General features: G+C 47.5%; 1 protein-coding gene across 6 annotated transcripts in view; it reads right to left on the bottom strand.

Annotated features, from left to right (window-relative positions):
* The window catches only part of LOC126531211 (uncharacterized), a 126,329-nt gene that overhangs the window by 21,922 nt on the left and 87,254 nt on the right, over positions 1 to 17,153 (bottom strand). The window contains exon 1 of one of the 6 annotated variants that reach the window (XM_050178642.2): positions 4,074 to 4,217. The exons of the other annotated variants lie outside the window; for them this stretch is intronic. Within the exon in view, the coding sequence (XP_050034599.1) occupies positions 4,074 to 4,107 (34 nt within the window). The 5' untranslated portion in view covers positions 4,108 to 4,217. Of the gene's footprint in view, positions 1 to 4,073; positions 4,218 to 17,153 lie in introns of those variants that run through there. 6 annotated transcript variants of the gene reach the window in all.

Here is a 17,153-nt window from a genome sequence, read left to right as displayed (position 1 = left end):
CGAATAAAGTTTGAGGCACGGCTCAGACAATTGCCGCGTTGTTCTTTCTCCGGCTTCCTGGCGTCTAGTTACCCCAACCTTGAAGGATAACTAGAAAGTCCTATTATTCCTATTTCGCCTTTATACCAGCCTGATACCAATAAGCTTTCGTCCGTTTCGACGTATGTTAGCCCTTTCAGTAAGATCAGTACAGGTAGACAGAAATAGAGAGACTGAGCTGCGTCGAGCAACCTCTCGCGTGATTTCATACTCGTGCATTCAAATATAGTGACAGTCAAAGATTTCAGGACACTGCATATTAACGAAGTTGTCGCATTGTATTGCATCGCATGCGCATAGCTTAAAGAGACAGTGATTTGTGCGCGATTCTGATCATTTTTACCGCTAAACGTGTACGTATCTAGCGTCATTCCAATAGAGCAGGCACCCTGAGCGAAAATTTGCATCACCACTTTGATTGATTGATCGGTCGATTGACTGATCGATTCTCGCTTGTTAGATCGCACGTTTGATCAAAGTCGCGTACCTTCGAAAGCGCAGCACAGTTACGCTGTTGCTGCCAGCAACGCCGGTGCAAAACTAAACGAGTACCGATAAGCAAAGCCCAGAGCACAAGGCCAACGCGATCGCTTCTCGAGGGAGCTCTCTTGTAATGCAAAAGAAAAGAGAGAGCGAGAGACAGAAAGTAATCAGGAGAGAACAGAAGAGAGTGAGTGCTATTTATCACTTGCATCATAAGCGCATTTATAAGTGTTCTTGTAGAGCTCGCGTGCAAGACGCTTGATTGTTCCGTTGCTTCGTTTTTTCGTCCGCTATGGCAGGCCGCAGGAGAGTGCATCGGTAAGTGAGCGCTATCGAAGTGAGCACAGTTCATCAGGGATAAGTGGAACGTGTGTAATGCCCTTTGCAAGAGCTTTCGAGAGGAAACGAGCAGCACGACGGCGTGAGATGCAGAACGGTTCGCTCCGGTTTGGGCCGAGCTGCGTACCGCGCCTCAGGTGACTCGAACGGTAGTGGACACGTGTCCGTCGCTCCACTCGGAGAAGAAGCGAGATAACGTTGTTATTCAAGAGCATGTAATCTCGGGTGACCGCCTTTACGCAGAAAATTTTTTTTTCTGCCTGCAGCTGCAGTAACCTGCGGGTAAGCTAAGTAATCGACGACACTTGAATTACAGCTCTCTCTCTCTCTCTCTCTCTCACACACACACACACACACTCTCTCGATCTCCCTATAACTCTTTATTTCATGAGCATTAGAGTTTTGTGATGACCAGTAAACGATGTGCTACAGGAGAGCACACGATGTTTTCTGAAGTGGAATCCTTATCTGAAGCCAGGCCTTTTCGCACTCAAACAGATACGAAAAGCACAAGTTCTTGGCATTGGAAAACTGCTCTACCCATTAGGATGAAATCGCTTACATTTGAAACAGCGAGTAAAGATCGGCTGATTGATGCGGCAGAGCGGTTACTCTAGGACTTTTGATGATAAAAACTTAAAATGCAAGGCTGACACTTAAACACCACTACTCCTCCTCCACGCATACTACAGTGTCTAAAGCTGACAAAGAGGACATTATGACACCTGGCTTCGGAGTATGCCGCAATAAAGTACCTTAGAGAAACCAGTGTAAACAAGTTAAAAATGTCGCATAAAGTACATCTTAAAGTGATTGTCTTGTATGATTTATGTCTCAGCTTCCTTCAACTCTACCTCGTAAAATCTTTTGTCTTTCGTTTTCTTTTCCGGGGCTCTAACCAATGCGTTCACTTCAGCAGTCTGACGTTAGTCTTATACTAGGGGGGGCAAAGAAAAATTATTCCCGCACTCGTCACTATGAGATTGGTTTCTTTTATATGTAATAAATTTGATTCTATATAGGTTCAGAGATTGCACAATTACAGTGTATTTGAGTTGACAATTTATTTTATTTGAATGCGAAAATCAGAGCTGTGCCGCAGCCAAGGCTCCCTCAAGCACTGACAGCGAACGGCTATACTACGCCCAAAATTAAGAAATGTAATAAAGATTTTTATCTTGAGAACCGTTTGTAAATGATGTGATGCAGTAGTATTCACAAGACGAAAACTTTTCAGCATTTCTGCAATCTGTCATTGCTAAATAAAATCGTTGCTAGAGAGGTCAACCTGTTTTAGGTTGCTTGCGTACCGCGCTAGCACTTATTTAGCACTCCACATAGATTCCGAATTAAGCTTGAAACGGATCTTTCTAACCAACGAATGAGCATCCTCATATTAAAATTGCAGTGTTCATGATCTTTTAGATAATACCGATATACTGGCAGTATGTCACTCGGCCTTAAGGCCTAGCGCTTCTAATTCAATAGATCACTCAGTAGGTCGCAAAAGCTACTACAGATTGAAACTTTAAATTTGAGGCTATGTGCCGAATTCTCGCGAGAATTTAGCTTTCTGGGATGTACCGTGATCACGTTTCTTTGTGGCCGACTGTGTTTGTGCATGGATTCATATTCACCGTTCAAATAACGAGGCTGGAGACGTAGTGCGAAAATTGCCTTCATTATGAAACTCTTTTAAGTAAGCACCTGTTGACGGACATTACAGCGGCGGAAAGTTGTTACGTAGGCGTTGATATCATGCAAATTTTTACATACCCGTCTGTATCAAGCAATAACGTGTTTTGACGCTGGGCAAATGGCATCAAATGGCATAATAACAACGAAGCATTCGCGTGTAGTTAGTCTGCGTTTGCTTAAATTTCCTTTGTAATACATCATGAACATCGGCGCCTCCTAAAATCTGCCATTTGATCGCCCTATTTATCAGATGCGTAAATTCTGCCATGGCGTTACATCCTCTTGCAAATTCTGCAGTGTAATGACTCGTTCGCTTGTGTTGCGCTTGTCAGTAAAGTTATTGTTGCTGAATAATTGTCGGAACGCTGCTAGGTGACGCCGATAGTTGTGATTCAGTGCCGCTGACATCCGCAACGTTCAAGTGCATTTGAATCACAAAGATATGTGGGTAATAATTGATTGCATAAGATTACGAACGTAAGGTATCGGCCTTCAAGTCCTCTTTATAGAAGAATCGGCAAAATGGCGAAAGAAGAGTGCTGAGACACAGGACGGCCTCAAGTCAAATTAGCATGAGGAGACAAACCAGACACATAGTTCAGGACATAAACCGAACACAATAATAATGTGTGTTTCCTGTACATAAGAATGACGTTAGGAGTGAATTTCGCCAACGTAGGCTCTTCGGCTAGCGGTGGCATACGGCTTCATTAATAAAAGATAATAATAATAATAATTACAATAAGAACGACAATGACGAAGCGCAAACTAAAAAAAGAAAAATCATTCCCAAGATTGATTCCACATGCACAAACTAGGAAAGCTGTGAATAAGTAGCCGAGTTACGGCGAAGCGTTATACTGTGATCGAATGTCTAAATGTTTGTTGGTTCCAGCATATACACACAACCGTTTAGTTACAACTTGCGCCCGATCCGTCCGAACGGTGTTCGGTGCACCAGAAATTTCCATGAAATTATTACGTCTCTTGTTCGCCAGTTCGCAACGCACAGCAGTAGCGCGTCAGAAGTGTCGCCCATGTACCAGCGCAACGCAAGGGAACCACGAGCAGGAAAGAGCTGGGAAAGAAGTATTTTCTGAGCGGCGTTCCTTGCCTCGCAGTGATACACGTGGTCACGGCGCGGGTGGGAATTGGTGTCCAAAGTATACGCAGAACATCAGGTCGAAGTTCAGGCAGATGCCTTCAGGGAAACAAACGATTCCTGGCAAACATCACGTACGGCATGGTCGCTGTAGTGCGCAGCTAATTACGTAGGCGAAATCAATGCCACCGCCGTAACTGCGGACCCGTCGCAAATGGCCGAGAGTATTCGCGGCGTTCTGCTCGCGATTATGACGCCACGGGCCCGCCTCTCGGCTGGGGAGGCCGCGTTCCTAACCGCTCTCAATATACGCAGCTTCGCGTGCGCCGAGGCAACGGAGAACCCTGCTTTGGCACGTTCAGACACGTCAATAAGATCACACCCCGCGATAACAGGAAAAAGAATAGTTCACCGAGCCGCTTCCTGGGTTCCGTCGCGAACTTCATCCCGAGCGAGTCGGTGGGGCAGGCAGCGCGTGCGACGGTGTCGGCGGCAGCAGCAGCGCACCGCACGCGGCAACCGCGCCGAGCGAAACACCCTTCTCTCGCCGATCGCCGGCCGAAAAGAGCCGTGCGACCGGCGCGGAGACCTTATACGTCGTCGCTTCCCCGGCATTCCTCGGCGATAAGATACGACGGAAGCGCATCTCCTTGCATGTTACGTTCGAGCAAGCCGTCGCCCTCCGCATGAGTCCTCCACACGTTAGTCTCTCGGAGAGACCACGTTCTCGGTGCACGGATATAGGCGCTCATTTGCTCGTATACCCATTTTCGCGAAGACAATGACAGCGCGAATGCTCAACACCGTCGTTCATTTTATAAAGCCGGGAGGCACGATTATGAGGATTGTGTTTCAACACTGCGCATCTGGAAGGTGGTCACTGGGAACAACCGACGCGATTGCTATTTTTACGTGCGTATTCATTTGCTCAAAGGTCACGAAATTGCAGCATGCTGCTGTTCGGTGTGATGCCCGTCTATTCCTGTGCTCTATTCCTGTGCTCGTGACCGCTCTCGAAAAACTGGACAATCGCCCCTTTACAGAGGAAAAAGCTCTAGGACATTGGTCCAGACGGGCTTCGGCACTCAAGGCCTTACGGGCTTTGCTGAAGTTTTTAAGGACATGCGAATTGTGCGACCGCCTTTGAACGTTGTAGCGCGTAGTTTCGCGTTACTGTGTGAATTTTCTGGTTTCCGTTTTTTTCCCTCTTCTTCTTTCTCCTTTTATTCCCTTTACTCCTTTCCCCAGCACAGGGTAGCCAGCCGGTACTTACACTGGCTAACCTCCCTGTCTTTCTTCTCCTTTGTCTCCTCCTCCTTCGTTTTGCTTTGACCACTAAAACAGTTGAACATTGCCACTAGAGCCTCGGCGTGACTGCGAACGTTTGTAGTAAAGTATTTGGATATCCCCTAATTCTACTGATTTTCCTGATCACGTTCAACTGCAAACGAGATATTAGCCTGTAGACCGGCCTACAACAGCCTTCGTGAACGTTCCGATCACTTCTGTTACTCCCTCGCCGTTTTCATTCAACCTTCGTTATTCAGGCTAGTTTAGCGACACGGATAATTCTATGCCACTTGCCGTGCCGCCACTTTGTCCTCGTTTATAGGATTTCATATCGCTGCTTTAATCGTTGCTTAAAACACGAGTCGTAGAATTCGATTCGTTTTAGCGTAACGAACATAGAGCGACGTTTTATAAACAACGCCAGACTCTCCAGTGCGCCTTGAATAGACTAGACGATCGACCATTTACAGAAGCAAATGTCTTTGGAGCCCGGCCTCACTGCTCATCAGCTCCGAAAGCCGCTCGAACTCTTCTACAGTTTGCCGAAGGTCACCGACTTGAGTACCCGACATTATATACGCTGAACCTGGCTTAGCGCATGTGAAAGTGTGATTGAGACACGTGTCTTCCCTCTTTCTTTCACTCCGCCATCCCCATCTCTACGTGTAGGGTAGCAAACTGGACAAAGTCTAGTTGACCTCCCTTCTTTTCCTTCCTTCTCTCTCTTATGCCGAATAGGCAGGACGAAGCGCTCAACGTTCGCGAATCGACTGCATCTGGGTCTTTGAGAAGCTTGGAAACCTTAAGAGTTACTCTCTCTTTATCTCTCGTGCGTTTCTCTGGCCGTATAGCTGTTATCGACGCCTTCATTTTTCCTATGTTTCTCTGTAACCTTGTTGGGCACCGACCACGCAGTTCGAACCCTTCGTCCAGAGTGAAGCAGTGGGATGTCTGGAGCCGTCGTACGTAGATGTATGGCTGCTCCTTGGTGCGATGTTGACATGAGCTCCTCGTGGCGTGGGATCACAAACAAAAAGAAGTAGATGCCGCATGCTTAATCTAATCGTAAAATACATTTTTTACGCTTTTTCTCCGCTACTCGAAGACTTGCCGGCCCTAAACACTGAATACTGCCAAGTCACCACGTGCCTTGATGTGAAATATTGAAGATGTACTCCCGTGTCTTCCTAATCCATAAGAACACTCATGTCTGCTTGCTACCGCAAAAGCACGGTGGAGTTTTTACGTCTGCTTCTCCTCGTATTGCCATCTTACTTGTGCTATTCGAGGCTACCCACGTGTGAACTATCTTCGCGATTTTCGCGAAGGAACTTGTGCAATCACTCGCTTTAGTGTAGCGAAAGATAGGCAATCTTGAGGAACACTATAATAAGCGTGACGAATTGGACTGAGCCGCGAACAAGTGCGCAAGAGTCCCTTTATCAGCAGTGCATGAGAGAGCCGGGGCATCGACCTCCGCAACCCGAAGAAGGTGGTCGACTTGAAGTTTTGAACAACGCACTGCAATGCAGAGAGAGAGACTGAGAGAGGTAAAGAAAAGACAGGCAGGTTAACCAGAGATTATCTCCGGTTGGCTACCCTCTACCGGGGGAGGGGCAAAGGGATGCAGATTACCGAAATTGTGAGGACGTAATGTGCTGACCTTGATCATGCTTGATCATTAGCAGGGCGTACCGTAAGCCATGAACACTATACACCGTTTTTTCATGGGCGCCACCGTATTGCTACGCAGTGGCGCCATCTATGGGCAGTCGGCATGCTGGCTTGGGCGAGCGGTCCGTTTTTCATGGCAGCTATACGTTCGGCGATAGTTTCTGGTGTTTGTTTGCGCGCTCGCGCCGTCTATTTAGCATGACGTGCGTCTTCTACGCGCTAAACGGTTCTGTGAGACGTACTGAAGTGGTTTAAGTCGGTATGGCCGGACTTTCTGCTGGCACTCAGGTGGACGGAGCACGCATCGCGATGTGTGCGCGCATATATTTGAAGCTACAATCAGCCTCAGAGGTCAATTGTGTATTTATGAATGTTCCACCCAATAATGTGACCTTATTGGAGTATTTTCCTCTAGTTCTAAGCTGCGGTTTAGGAGAAATGAAACATACGCGACAATCGTAACAGCATGGGTACCGTTCTGCTATACGATAGGAGCTGTGCTGTTATACTTTGAGAAGCGTTCAAACTGTTCGCTGCAGGCTACATTGATTGACTACTTGGTTCGATGGATAAGGTTTTCACCCATGAATAAAATAGTTTTGGCTAGTAATAGCAGCATACCTTAGTCTGAATTAAGCTTGTCCAGCAAACCGACCGTTTACGAACTGCGCGAGCGTCCTAAGCAGTGGTAGGTGCTGGATTACAGATATCTTTGTTCTATATAGCTCATAGTCCAAGCATACGGCATCAGCGGTTATATATCGTTATATATATCAGCAGTTGTAATAATGAACGTTGTGCGGCGTGACTCTGCGAGATCGTATTGCGGCGTTAGCTCGTTTTCTCTTGCTTTTTCGAGAAAGAGGATGATAACGAATGTTTTTTTTTTTTGTTCGTTCCATTCTCTATGATGCACTCACACGTATTACGGAAAGCTTGTCCTCAAAAATAGCCATCGCATTCTTTTTATGCGATCCCTCTCATATATTATGGCTATATACAGACCAACAAGGCAATGCCGAAGCACACAGGTTACATATGTATCATGCTGGTTCACTAACCGCAGTGATCGCTGTTTTGAGCAGCGCCATCGGCCTCATGCAGGAAGGCTAGCGTAGGCATATAGTGATTTCAGGCCTACTAGACTTGAAATGCGTGAGAACGATGCCGGTGTATCACAAACATTTGATAGCGCCTGCCACTTAGATGTTTCGTGGTTGCCTTAGGTTGGCCGTGCACGAGCATGTGTTCTTATGTTTTATGTTTTACTCCCTACGCCAAGTGATCAGACAGTGAGCTGATTTAACATTTAATACTGGTAGTAAAGAGACACCGGTTTTCTTTGTTGAATTAAAACCCATATAAGCAATATAGTTCACAACATATACACACACCGCGACTGATATGCGCGTACACCGCGGATGATTATGCGCGTCACATTTTTGCGCCCCCAACACATATTTCTGCCTACTGTAGTTACCGATGAACCGAAATGGTTCCCTGACGACCTTATATGAGCGGACATGGTGTAAATTTCACAAAGTGCGATCTAAAACATTTCGAAATCGTTCCGCCGCACGCGACAGCAATACTTTTGCAAGCAGCGCCGCGCCGGATCGCCAAAGCCAGAAAGGAGGAAAGGCGCGGCGCACCCTATCCTCCTCGCCCGAAAGTTGTCGCCGGGTCTACGCCCGGCGACAACTTTCGGTGGCAGCGCAGCGTAAACTACTGAGCCGAAGCACAATTTTTTTTTTTTTTTTTTTTTTGCTGTGCTTGTGCATGTAATCCATGAATGTAAGCAACTGGAAGCTCCATAGCGTAAAGGAAATCGTACCCACTATTATCTTAATTTATTTGCCTAAGATTTATTTCATAACAAGTAAAAAGCCTGCTGAGGAAATCGATTTTCTTTACTTGCTGTTTTAGTTTTGGCTTTCTGGTGTTCACGTCTGGTTTTCCTGGTCCTGTAAGCTGCCAGCAAAACATCGGCACTACTTAGCGTAGTAACACAAGAGCAGAAGCTCCGAACGTGCGAGTGCGTGCGCGTAGGTTTGGCTGTACTGCCACAGAAAGTTGTCGGGTATAGGCGTTTCCGGGGGTTCTCTCTCCCAGTGACCAGTGTTAATTTAATAGCGCTTAAATTCTGGGGTTTGGACGTACCAAAAACACGATCTGATTATGAGGCTCCCCGTTCCAGGGACCAATGTGCAACATAGCTTAATGCATCTTATATAAGAATCGGCTTATTGAGCACGAAACGAGTCGCTTGGCGTCTTTCGGGGTTTTGCTGAAGGCTGTGGCGCATCTCTGATCTAAACTCCGACTCAAGCACTAAGTTACGAGATTGTATTCCTTGGTGCATGGAAAATTGCTTGCCTTCCAGTCACGCGGAGCGGCTGGTGCTCTTCATTCTTTGCGAGACACTACATTTTCATAGGGAATCGAAGGTGTTCCCATATTCACATATGTCTGTCGCGCTTAAGTATAAGCACAAAGTACATGAGTATCGGCGCTACGGTTATGCATATATGTGTGTGCCTATGGTTTCATCTTCAATACCTCTCATGAGGAGATGCCGCCATAGTTTGAAATAGCGTAAGTATATCAAGATAGGACATTATATCTATCTCGGTAACGGTCACACTTCTCGCTTAGAAACACCAGGTAAATCTGCGTTACGCACTGGGATGCTTCGTTGTCGTGATGCTGGTATGAGGCGTCCTATCGCTTCAACGTGTTCCCGTCTAAAATGTTTGCAGGGTTGAACGCTATGAACGCAGAGAGTTTGGCAAACGGTTATGCGTCGTGATTGGACATAACAGCGACAGCGGTGCCAAGCTCAACAATGCTAGTGCACCATAAGTAAATGTCGAAGCGACTCGGTGGCGTAATTCTTATTTGGCATCGCCGTCGTGTGCGCCAAGCGAGCAAGCAAGTTTGTCGAGGTTTGTATACCCGGAACGCGACGAGTAGTGCCAAGACAACGAGAAAACAGACATAAACTCAGTCGCTTTGTAGCTAAAGTGCTTTCTAGTGCGACCTCGTTTCTTAATTACGACCGCCCTTGCTCACAGTCCGCGGAATGCTTTCTGAGTTTGCCCAGCAAGCGTTCACCATCGAGCACGTTATTGAGGTCATGGGGCTCAAGGGTGTTCCTCTTCTTTTAAATGAACCCGGGGGCGTATCTCACAATTGTGTGCTACTTTCTCTCAAAGATACAATGCCAACAAGATCGCTGCTCCACTCTTACAGTATGTGTTCCTCAAACCTAAGTGTTTCGTGAAACGTGGAACTAGGTTTGTGGATTTGTGCACTCAATATAGTACTCTTAATCTGCCAAGCATGATTGACGCTAAAAAGCAGCAATTGCTATAAGCTTCCTAACGGCTAAGATGAGCTGCGCTTTATCGACTAGGCCATAATATCACCGCGGTCAATGGCATGCTCCGCAAGGAGTACGGAGTGTCACTAGCATATACGCACAATGAGTGGAGTACCCATAAGGCGTTATGCATACTGGCTACACCGTACAGCGTACGTAGTATTTGTACTTCGTATACGTATGCATGCACAGAAGGAGACTCAAGTTGACGGATATTTACCGCTACATTTGGAGATAGGTGAAAGGTGCGAATGCATACTAAGGGTAAATATGAATGCCGTGCCGTCGACACAATGCCTGTCCTGCTGATGATAAAAAGCCAACAATAGTCGACAGTCCCGCGTGCTTTTTCGTACAAAAAAGATTTCCTGATGCTCCTTACCATCTATGATACGACGAGAGCCAGCGTATTAAGCGTAACATAGCCCGATGCAGACCAGATACCCAATCTCACTCGTCCAAAGGCTAATAAGTTATACCATCTGATGATAACCGTGTCCCGCTTACTTTTATTTGCTAGTCGGTGCTGCCGCAGCGAGACGACGCAAGAGTCTACCGACCACACGTAACCATAGGAGCGGATGAGAAGAAGAAGAATAAAACTGAATATGGCTTCTCTCGCCTTTGCGGGGCACACCTTTTTCTTGGGGAACGTCGCTTCAAACATGGACAGGATAATTGCGCCGAGATAGCGTGCGTCTGTTTTTGGCATCGCGTGTCACTGTCGTTTCCGCCTATTCTCGCCCGGGATTAGTGATGCCTGCGGTGCCCCGAAGGCCAATTCCCCGCTCCACTCCATGCGATGCGCTGTTACTCTGGGATGTAGCCGTTCAGAACCTGTTTGCCAAGAAAGAGAGCAGCGCAGATTTTCTGAATTTCTTAAAGGCCTCCAACACATTCACGGGGTATCCAATGCTTCGTTCTTCTCATCAGTAACCGCGAGAAGCGGTTTGAAAGCAACAAGGCCTGGTTTTAATTCAGATGCCCACAGTCACTGAGTGAGTGAGTGAGTGAGTGAGTGAGTGAGTGAGTGAGTGAGTGAGTGAGTGAGTGAGTGAGTGAGTGAGTGAGTGAGTGAGTGAGTGAGTGAGTGAGTGAGTGAGTGAGTGAGTGAGCGAGCGCGCATCTGCGTGTGTGTGTGTGTGCGTGCGTGCGTGCGTGCGTGCGTGCGTGTGTGTGTGTGTGTGTGTGTGTGTGTGTGTGTGTGTGTGTGTGTGTGTGTGTGTGTGTGTGTGTGTGTGTGTGTGTGTGTGTGTGTGTGTGTGTGTGTGTGTGTGTGTGTGTGTGTGTGTGTGTGTGTGTGTGTGTGTGTGTGTGTGAGAGAGAGAGAGAGAGAGAGAGTGAGAGAGAGAGAGAGAGAGATTCTCATGAACCAGCAGTTTACGGGGAGCTTTTTCCGTTTTCATGTATGTGTCATGCTATACACCGGAGGGTTCGCTTCAGTGCAATATGCAATGTCAAGATACACCGCGGTTCGGCATATTCGCGATGAGTACGTGGGCCGATTTCAACAAAACTGAACTGCCAATCTTCCATCAGCTCCGGCAGTGACATGTCCGCCTCTGCGTTCGTCTTCGTCTATTCTTGAACCTCCCTTTTCCTTCAAATAAGTGGCGCCGTAAACACGTCACTAAAGGAGTGGAGCGATATTAAGCGGCGCGAAGTTGTTGATGACGTCACGCGACGAGATATGAATCGTGGAAGCTGCAAATTACCTCCTCCTCATGTCGCATGGTATCCTCGTAGTCCGATGAAAAACAGAAGAATATAGATAAAAAAGAACGAGGAACGCAATTTCCGGCCGCCCTCTACGGCGATAGGGACTCGGTCGTTCCGGCGGATGCATACTTGTTCCCTGTTGCAGCCCACCATTACAGGCAAAAGCAGAGAACAGCGAGCGCTCTCTCAACGCAAGGTTACAGCCGCGCACGGCAAAATTCAGCAGTCATGACTGCGTTAGATTTTTTCTTTTCCTTGCCAATCTTTTAAGGTTGAAATTTTAGCCATTCACGGCGACAGCTGTTGAGGCTATCTCACTGAGATTTCGTGGCGGTTGTATCAAGTCTCATAACCATATTTATTACCTTAATGAATATTCTTCCTCAGCAGAAGAAGCTTCCAGGAAAGCAATAATTCCCTTCTTCCCCTCTTCCTCTTCCCTTACGTAGAGTAGTAGACCAGATGCTCCATTTTCCGGTCGACCTCCCTACATTTTCCAATCATTAAACTACTACTTCTTCATCACGTAGGATTCCAAGGCGGGTGATTGCACGTGCTGCCATTGTCGCCGACATGCCGTCGTCGTTGTCGTGCTACCATGCTGCATTGGGTGGCATTAAAATATTTCGTCCAGAGGGCCACATTTATATTCTCTATATATAGTAGTGTGCGGACTGCCCGATCTGCCAACCTCTTCCGTTCATGTTCCTCGCGGACAGTGACTCCATAAATGTTTGTGAACACTATACATTATGATGTATTTTGAACTTTGTCAAACTTCCTCATGACCAGTTTATGACCTTGTTCTTGAATTATACATTTCTTCTCTCTCTCTCTCTTTTTTTTTTTTGCCGTAATCCATAAATTTGTTTCTATGTTGCTTGCATATTTGTTTACTTTTTTCGTTATTCTTGGCTATGATTATCGAATGTCTGACCCATTCAGTGGCCAAGCTTTCTATATTAACAGCTAGTACAGAAACACTGGCTCCCTTTCTCTGCATTTCTTAAGAACTTGGACAAAGCGGAGCGCTCGTAGGTGGTCATCATCCGATTTGTAATTATGTAACGATAAAACGACGATTCCGTCATTTCGCTGTCGTCCCTGTTTTGGAATCATCCTGATAGTGAAATATTGCAGCAGGAAAGAAGCGACTAGAACTAAAAAAAAAATACATTTTGCAGACAACGTAACAGTAGGCAATCAAGACACACACGCGATTTGCTTAAGAAGTTATGTCATGTGGCCGTCACTAAAACATTTCGTTTGACTGGTCGTTCTGAAGTGGTTTTTGCGCTAGAAGACGCGGACAAAGAGCGTAGGGCACAGGACATCTTTCTTTGGCTGCGTCTTCTAGCGCAAGGACCATTTCACAATGTATAACCGACTCGCCAATGTATAGACCACTTTGACTGGTCGTTGTGCCATTTGAAGCGCGCGCAGCGAGAGCGAACGAGCACAGAAGCTCAAAAGAGACGAGACGTAGCGCCTCTATACTGTCGACTGTAACTATTCCAACGCGTTCGCGGCTGAATTCAGAAAGATGAGCGAAAGCAGTCTCCTCTCTGTCAACACCATGCAGGAGAACTGCAAGAACAATTCCCTAAACAGGTAATGGGATAAAATATTGCATGGCAATGCTGCCATAAGAAACACACAAGTTACGAAGTGTACGCAAAACATCGCCCGAAGCGTAGTTCTGGCTAAGTTACCAGTGACCGCCACACTAAACCACTACGCAATGGTGTCGAGACAGCTTTCAATGTTTTCCAGTGACAAGGTGTTGCGCCACTAGGCAGCAACGCCGACGTGTTGTTCTCGGAACGGAAAGGAGGAAATAATTAGCGAACGAGGATAATCACGCTCCGGTAGTCGGCTGTATACATGTTCTCGGCTGTGCACTGCAGATAAAACTACGTCTGAAGCTATAGGTCAGGGCGTGCTTCCTCGAAACGAGTCGAGAGAGCGACGCTTGGCGGTGTTGCGCCTACCGTAAGCAAGCGGCAACGCCTCGCTCTTCGAGGCGTAGTATTTCGCACGAAGCTTGCAAGCGGTAAATGTGACCAGCAAGAGCGCCGCTCAATTTGGCTATTCAGACTATAGAGTGGGAGTGACGGGAATCGAGTGGCCGTTCATCGAAGCAACATGAAACGTCCTTCTGGTGTATTACATCTTTTCCGCGCGTAATTTCTCGCGAAATATATATTAAGCTGCAGTAAACCATGAGCTCAACATCTGAATGCTATACCACTTTACTGTGAAAAGTTATGTCGTGATGAGCGCAACTCTTGCCAAATTTTGGCGACGCACATGTTCTTAACGACAGGCATTTGTTTATTCCACGAACTAGTTACGAGGTTAAACTTGTTGTAAAGGAAACATGCTATGCAAAGAGGAAACAAGGTGCAACGTAAAATAAATTTACAATTCAGAAAAGTGCATGTCCCGAGCGAAGCATGCTTCCTGCGCTGTATGGGCAACCAGCGTTGAAGCTTCGCCTGCCAACAGCAGCGCCGTAACACACAGCCTAGCGAGCGGTGGACGCAGTTTTCAGTAGCACATACTGAGATTTCGTCTCAGCGAATTCGCCGATCATCTCGAGACACACTTTGCACGGCTCCTCCCATGACAGGAAACCGACGAGCTAGGACGTAGCAGCGCAAGCGCTCAACGCAAAGCGCACGGCATGGCTGGGCGTATCGGGCTAAACAAACGTTAAATAAAGGCGCGCGTATGTTATCGTTAAATATGTTGTGCCATGTTCGTAGATTCCCTGCCCGACGGTGTCAGCATGTTTTAGTTGCGCAGTAAAACTGTCGCAGCGCCTCCTGGCCAGCGCTGGTTCCCCTTAGTGACTGTGAAGAACCAGACAGCGCCAATACGGAACATTAAGAATTTCACTCTTTATCCAACAAACTTGTGGCCGGAAAAGCAAAGAAAATTCAAATCCCAACGGTAACGTCGAGCATGGTACGCCCGCTATTTATACACGTATCGAAGTGGAACCCAGAGTCAGAACTCGTGCTAACTTCGTGAATGGACAGCAGAATTTGCGCCGCTCGTGCAGTCTGATTAGGCAAGCCCTTCGCGCTGCAGAATGCGCGACAATATTCGTGAATTTCGAATACGCCCAGCGACAAAGCGACAACAGTGACAGTGTTCCCTGCGAAAAACGGTCACTGCAAAAGAAGTTATAAAATGTACGCGTGATGATATGAACAAACAAAACAAGGTCGATATGCTCTTTATCATTCTCATGCCAGCGTTACAATGGCCGTCTTGCATGAGTGAATATGATTTGTTTCTTTTTTTTACAGATATTGCTCATGTAACCACATTACACGGCCACGTCACAAGTCTATAGCATCCAGTGCACATGTCGCATCCGCCGAAGCAGAATGCTTCAGACAAGAAACGAGTTCTCCTAGAATTATTAGCCAGGTAGAGAAGCTTGCCGGGCCAGATGGGCGTATATATCAGCCTTTCTTTCTTTTTTGAACCTGACATATGCGTTTAAGGCGAGCTCAGATATTTGAGTTCTAACATCTCGCGAAGCGCATTTTCGTAATCGCGGGCAATCGCGCGTTGTAGCCTTACCCAAGCTGCGTTCCGTTGCTCATTAAGAACACCGCTCGCAAAAGTTGGGTGTTTTTCATTTATTACACGTGTACGCTGCGTCCTAATCAAAGGGTAGCGAGGGAGGCGAGAAGCACGTCTGCAGGGCGCATCGCCATCAGGCCGTGACACGGGTCGTCGTCAAGGCGGGCGTTGCTGCGTCCTCACGCGGGCGTGTGGTGCAAGACACGTGGGTGCGGTGCCGCTTTGACAGCCCCTAGACGGCACGCGATGCAGAGAGACGCTTCGCCGGTATCTGGGAGGTGCAGCGCTTCTCTTGCTTTTACTGCCGGCCATTATTCCGCGAAGCGTTTCTTTCTTTTGTTAATATACATCTTATGTGCATGGACACGCAGCCTGGAAGATAACACCTGCGCGCGGAAAGCTTCCGGTGGCAGCAGCCTGGTTATGGACGCCAGTCAGATCCCGTTTGCTCGCTCAGTGCAGCAGGCTATTCGAAATGAACAAAAACAAAATGACGGCCACTTTCATTACCGTCCACAAATTTCGAAAAGCTAACTAACTTTTGCGCCGTGAAGGAGGTTAATTCGATTAATATGCAATGCTTGTCAGGTTGCTCGCTGGACACTTCTCTGAGCAGATAGCGCCTGTGTAGACCCTGCGCTTCGTGCTTCGTTGTGCACTATGGAGCATGAAGGTGCTGCGTGGATGCCCTCTTTCAAAAGCTAGGCAAATGCTTTCTGAAGGCCTCGCTAGGCACACAGCGGAGAGCGGTAACTGATGTCAGCGAAATTCCGTGCTTCCACGTTGGCCATGGACACGCTCACGTAAGCTTACGCGATACGATCGTGAGAAAAAAAAATCCAAGCATTTGCTCCAGCCGCGCCACGCTCTCATAAATCAGTATTGTGCACCGTACAGTGCTAGTGTTAATTCTGTTGTAAAATTAAAACACAACATGCGTTTGTAGCTAGGGCCAGAAGACGCAAATTAACGACTGGAAGTTTAATGCTCAATGTAAATTTAACGGTGCTGGAAGTAACAGCACGCTGAGCAACATGCATGACGGTACGGCTTCTTGCAAATTAGACTTTTGACATCAGTTCGCGAACAGAAACGTCTAAGAGGCGACACTCTGCATTATCTCCCAGACTGCTGTACCGGTAAGGCTACCGAGCTTAAAGATTGGCAGGCGAACCACACACTGCCACCATGCTCTTCGGCACACTACTTCAATTCCATTGCTTAAAACACGGGAGTACTCTTCTAGCTTTTTTATGAGTTCATTATGCTGACGCGTAATGCGTGGGACATCAAAGCTTCTATAAATTCTGCATATGCACTTTGCAACGGCAAAGTCCAGATGTCCGAATGAAACGCACAAACAGCGGTGCGACCAATCCGTAATGCGCCCTCTGATGGAGGCCCCGCAGCGAGAGGTATTGCGACAACGCTATTCCAGCGAGGCCCCAAACGCAGCCCGAAATAAATGCGTAAGCACGTAATTAAGCCCATTTCCAAGCACGAAGGGTAACAGCCGCCAAGAAACACCGATACACGTGGCGCCTCTGCAGCAATACGCGCCACGGCCGTCGTCCACGGCGTTTCCGGCCAGAACGGTCGCACTGTGGGCAAGCCTCCTGCCAAGTGGAGAGGACGCGGGACCTGCGAATGCGCCAAGCAGTCTAGCGCGGCTTGGGGCCTCCTCCAGCGGTCTCACCATTCCAAGGTGTCGTCGCCTCCGCCGGGCGGCGCCGGCGGCGGTGACACGCGTAACGGTCGCACACTCCATCGCGAGTGACCCTCCTTCACGCCCAACCTCTCTCGTCTGATAGAAGGGCGTTGTCTCCT

This window comes from Dermacentor andersoni, chromosome 5 (assembly GCF_023375885.2).
Source record: "Dermacentor andersoni chromosome 5, qqDerAnde1_hic_scaffold, whole genome shotgun sequence".
Lineage (NCBI taxonomy): Eukaryota > Metazoa > Arthropoda > Arachnida > Ixodida > Ixodidae > Dermacentor > Dermacentor andersoni.
The sequence above is the reverse complement of the archived record's forward strand: the minus strand, read 5'-3'. Positions and strand labels throughout refer to the sequence as shown.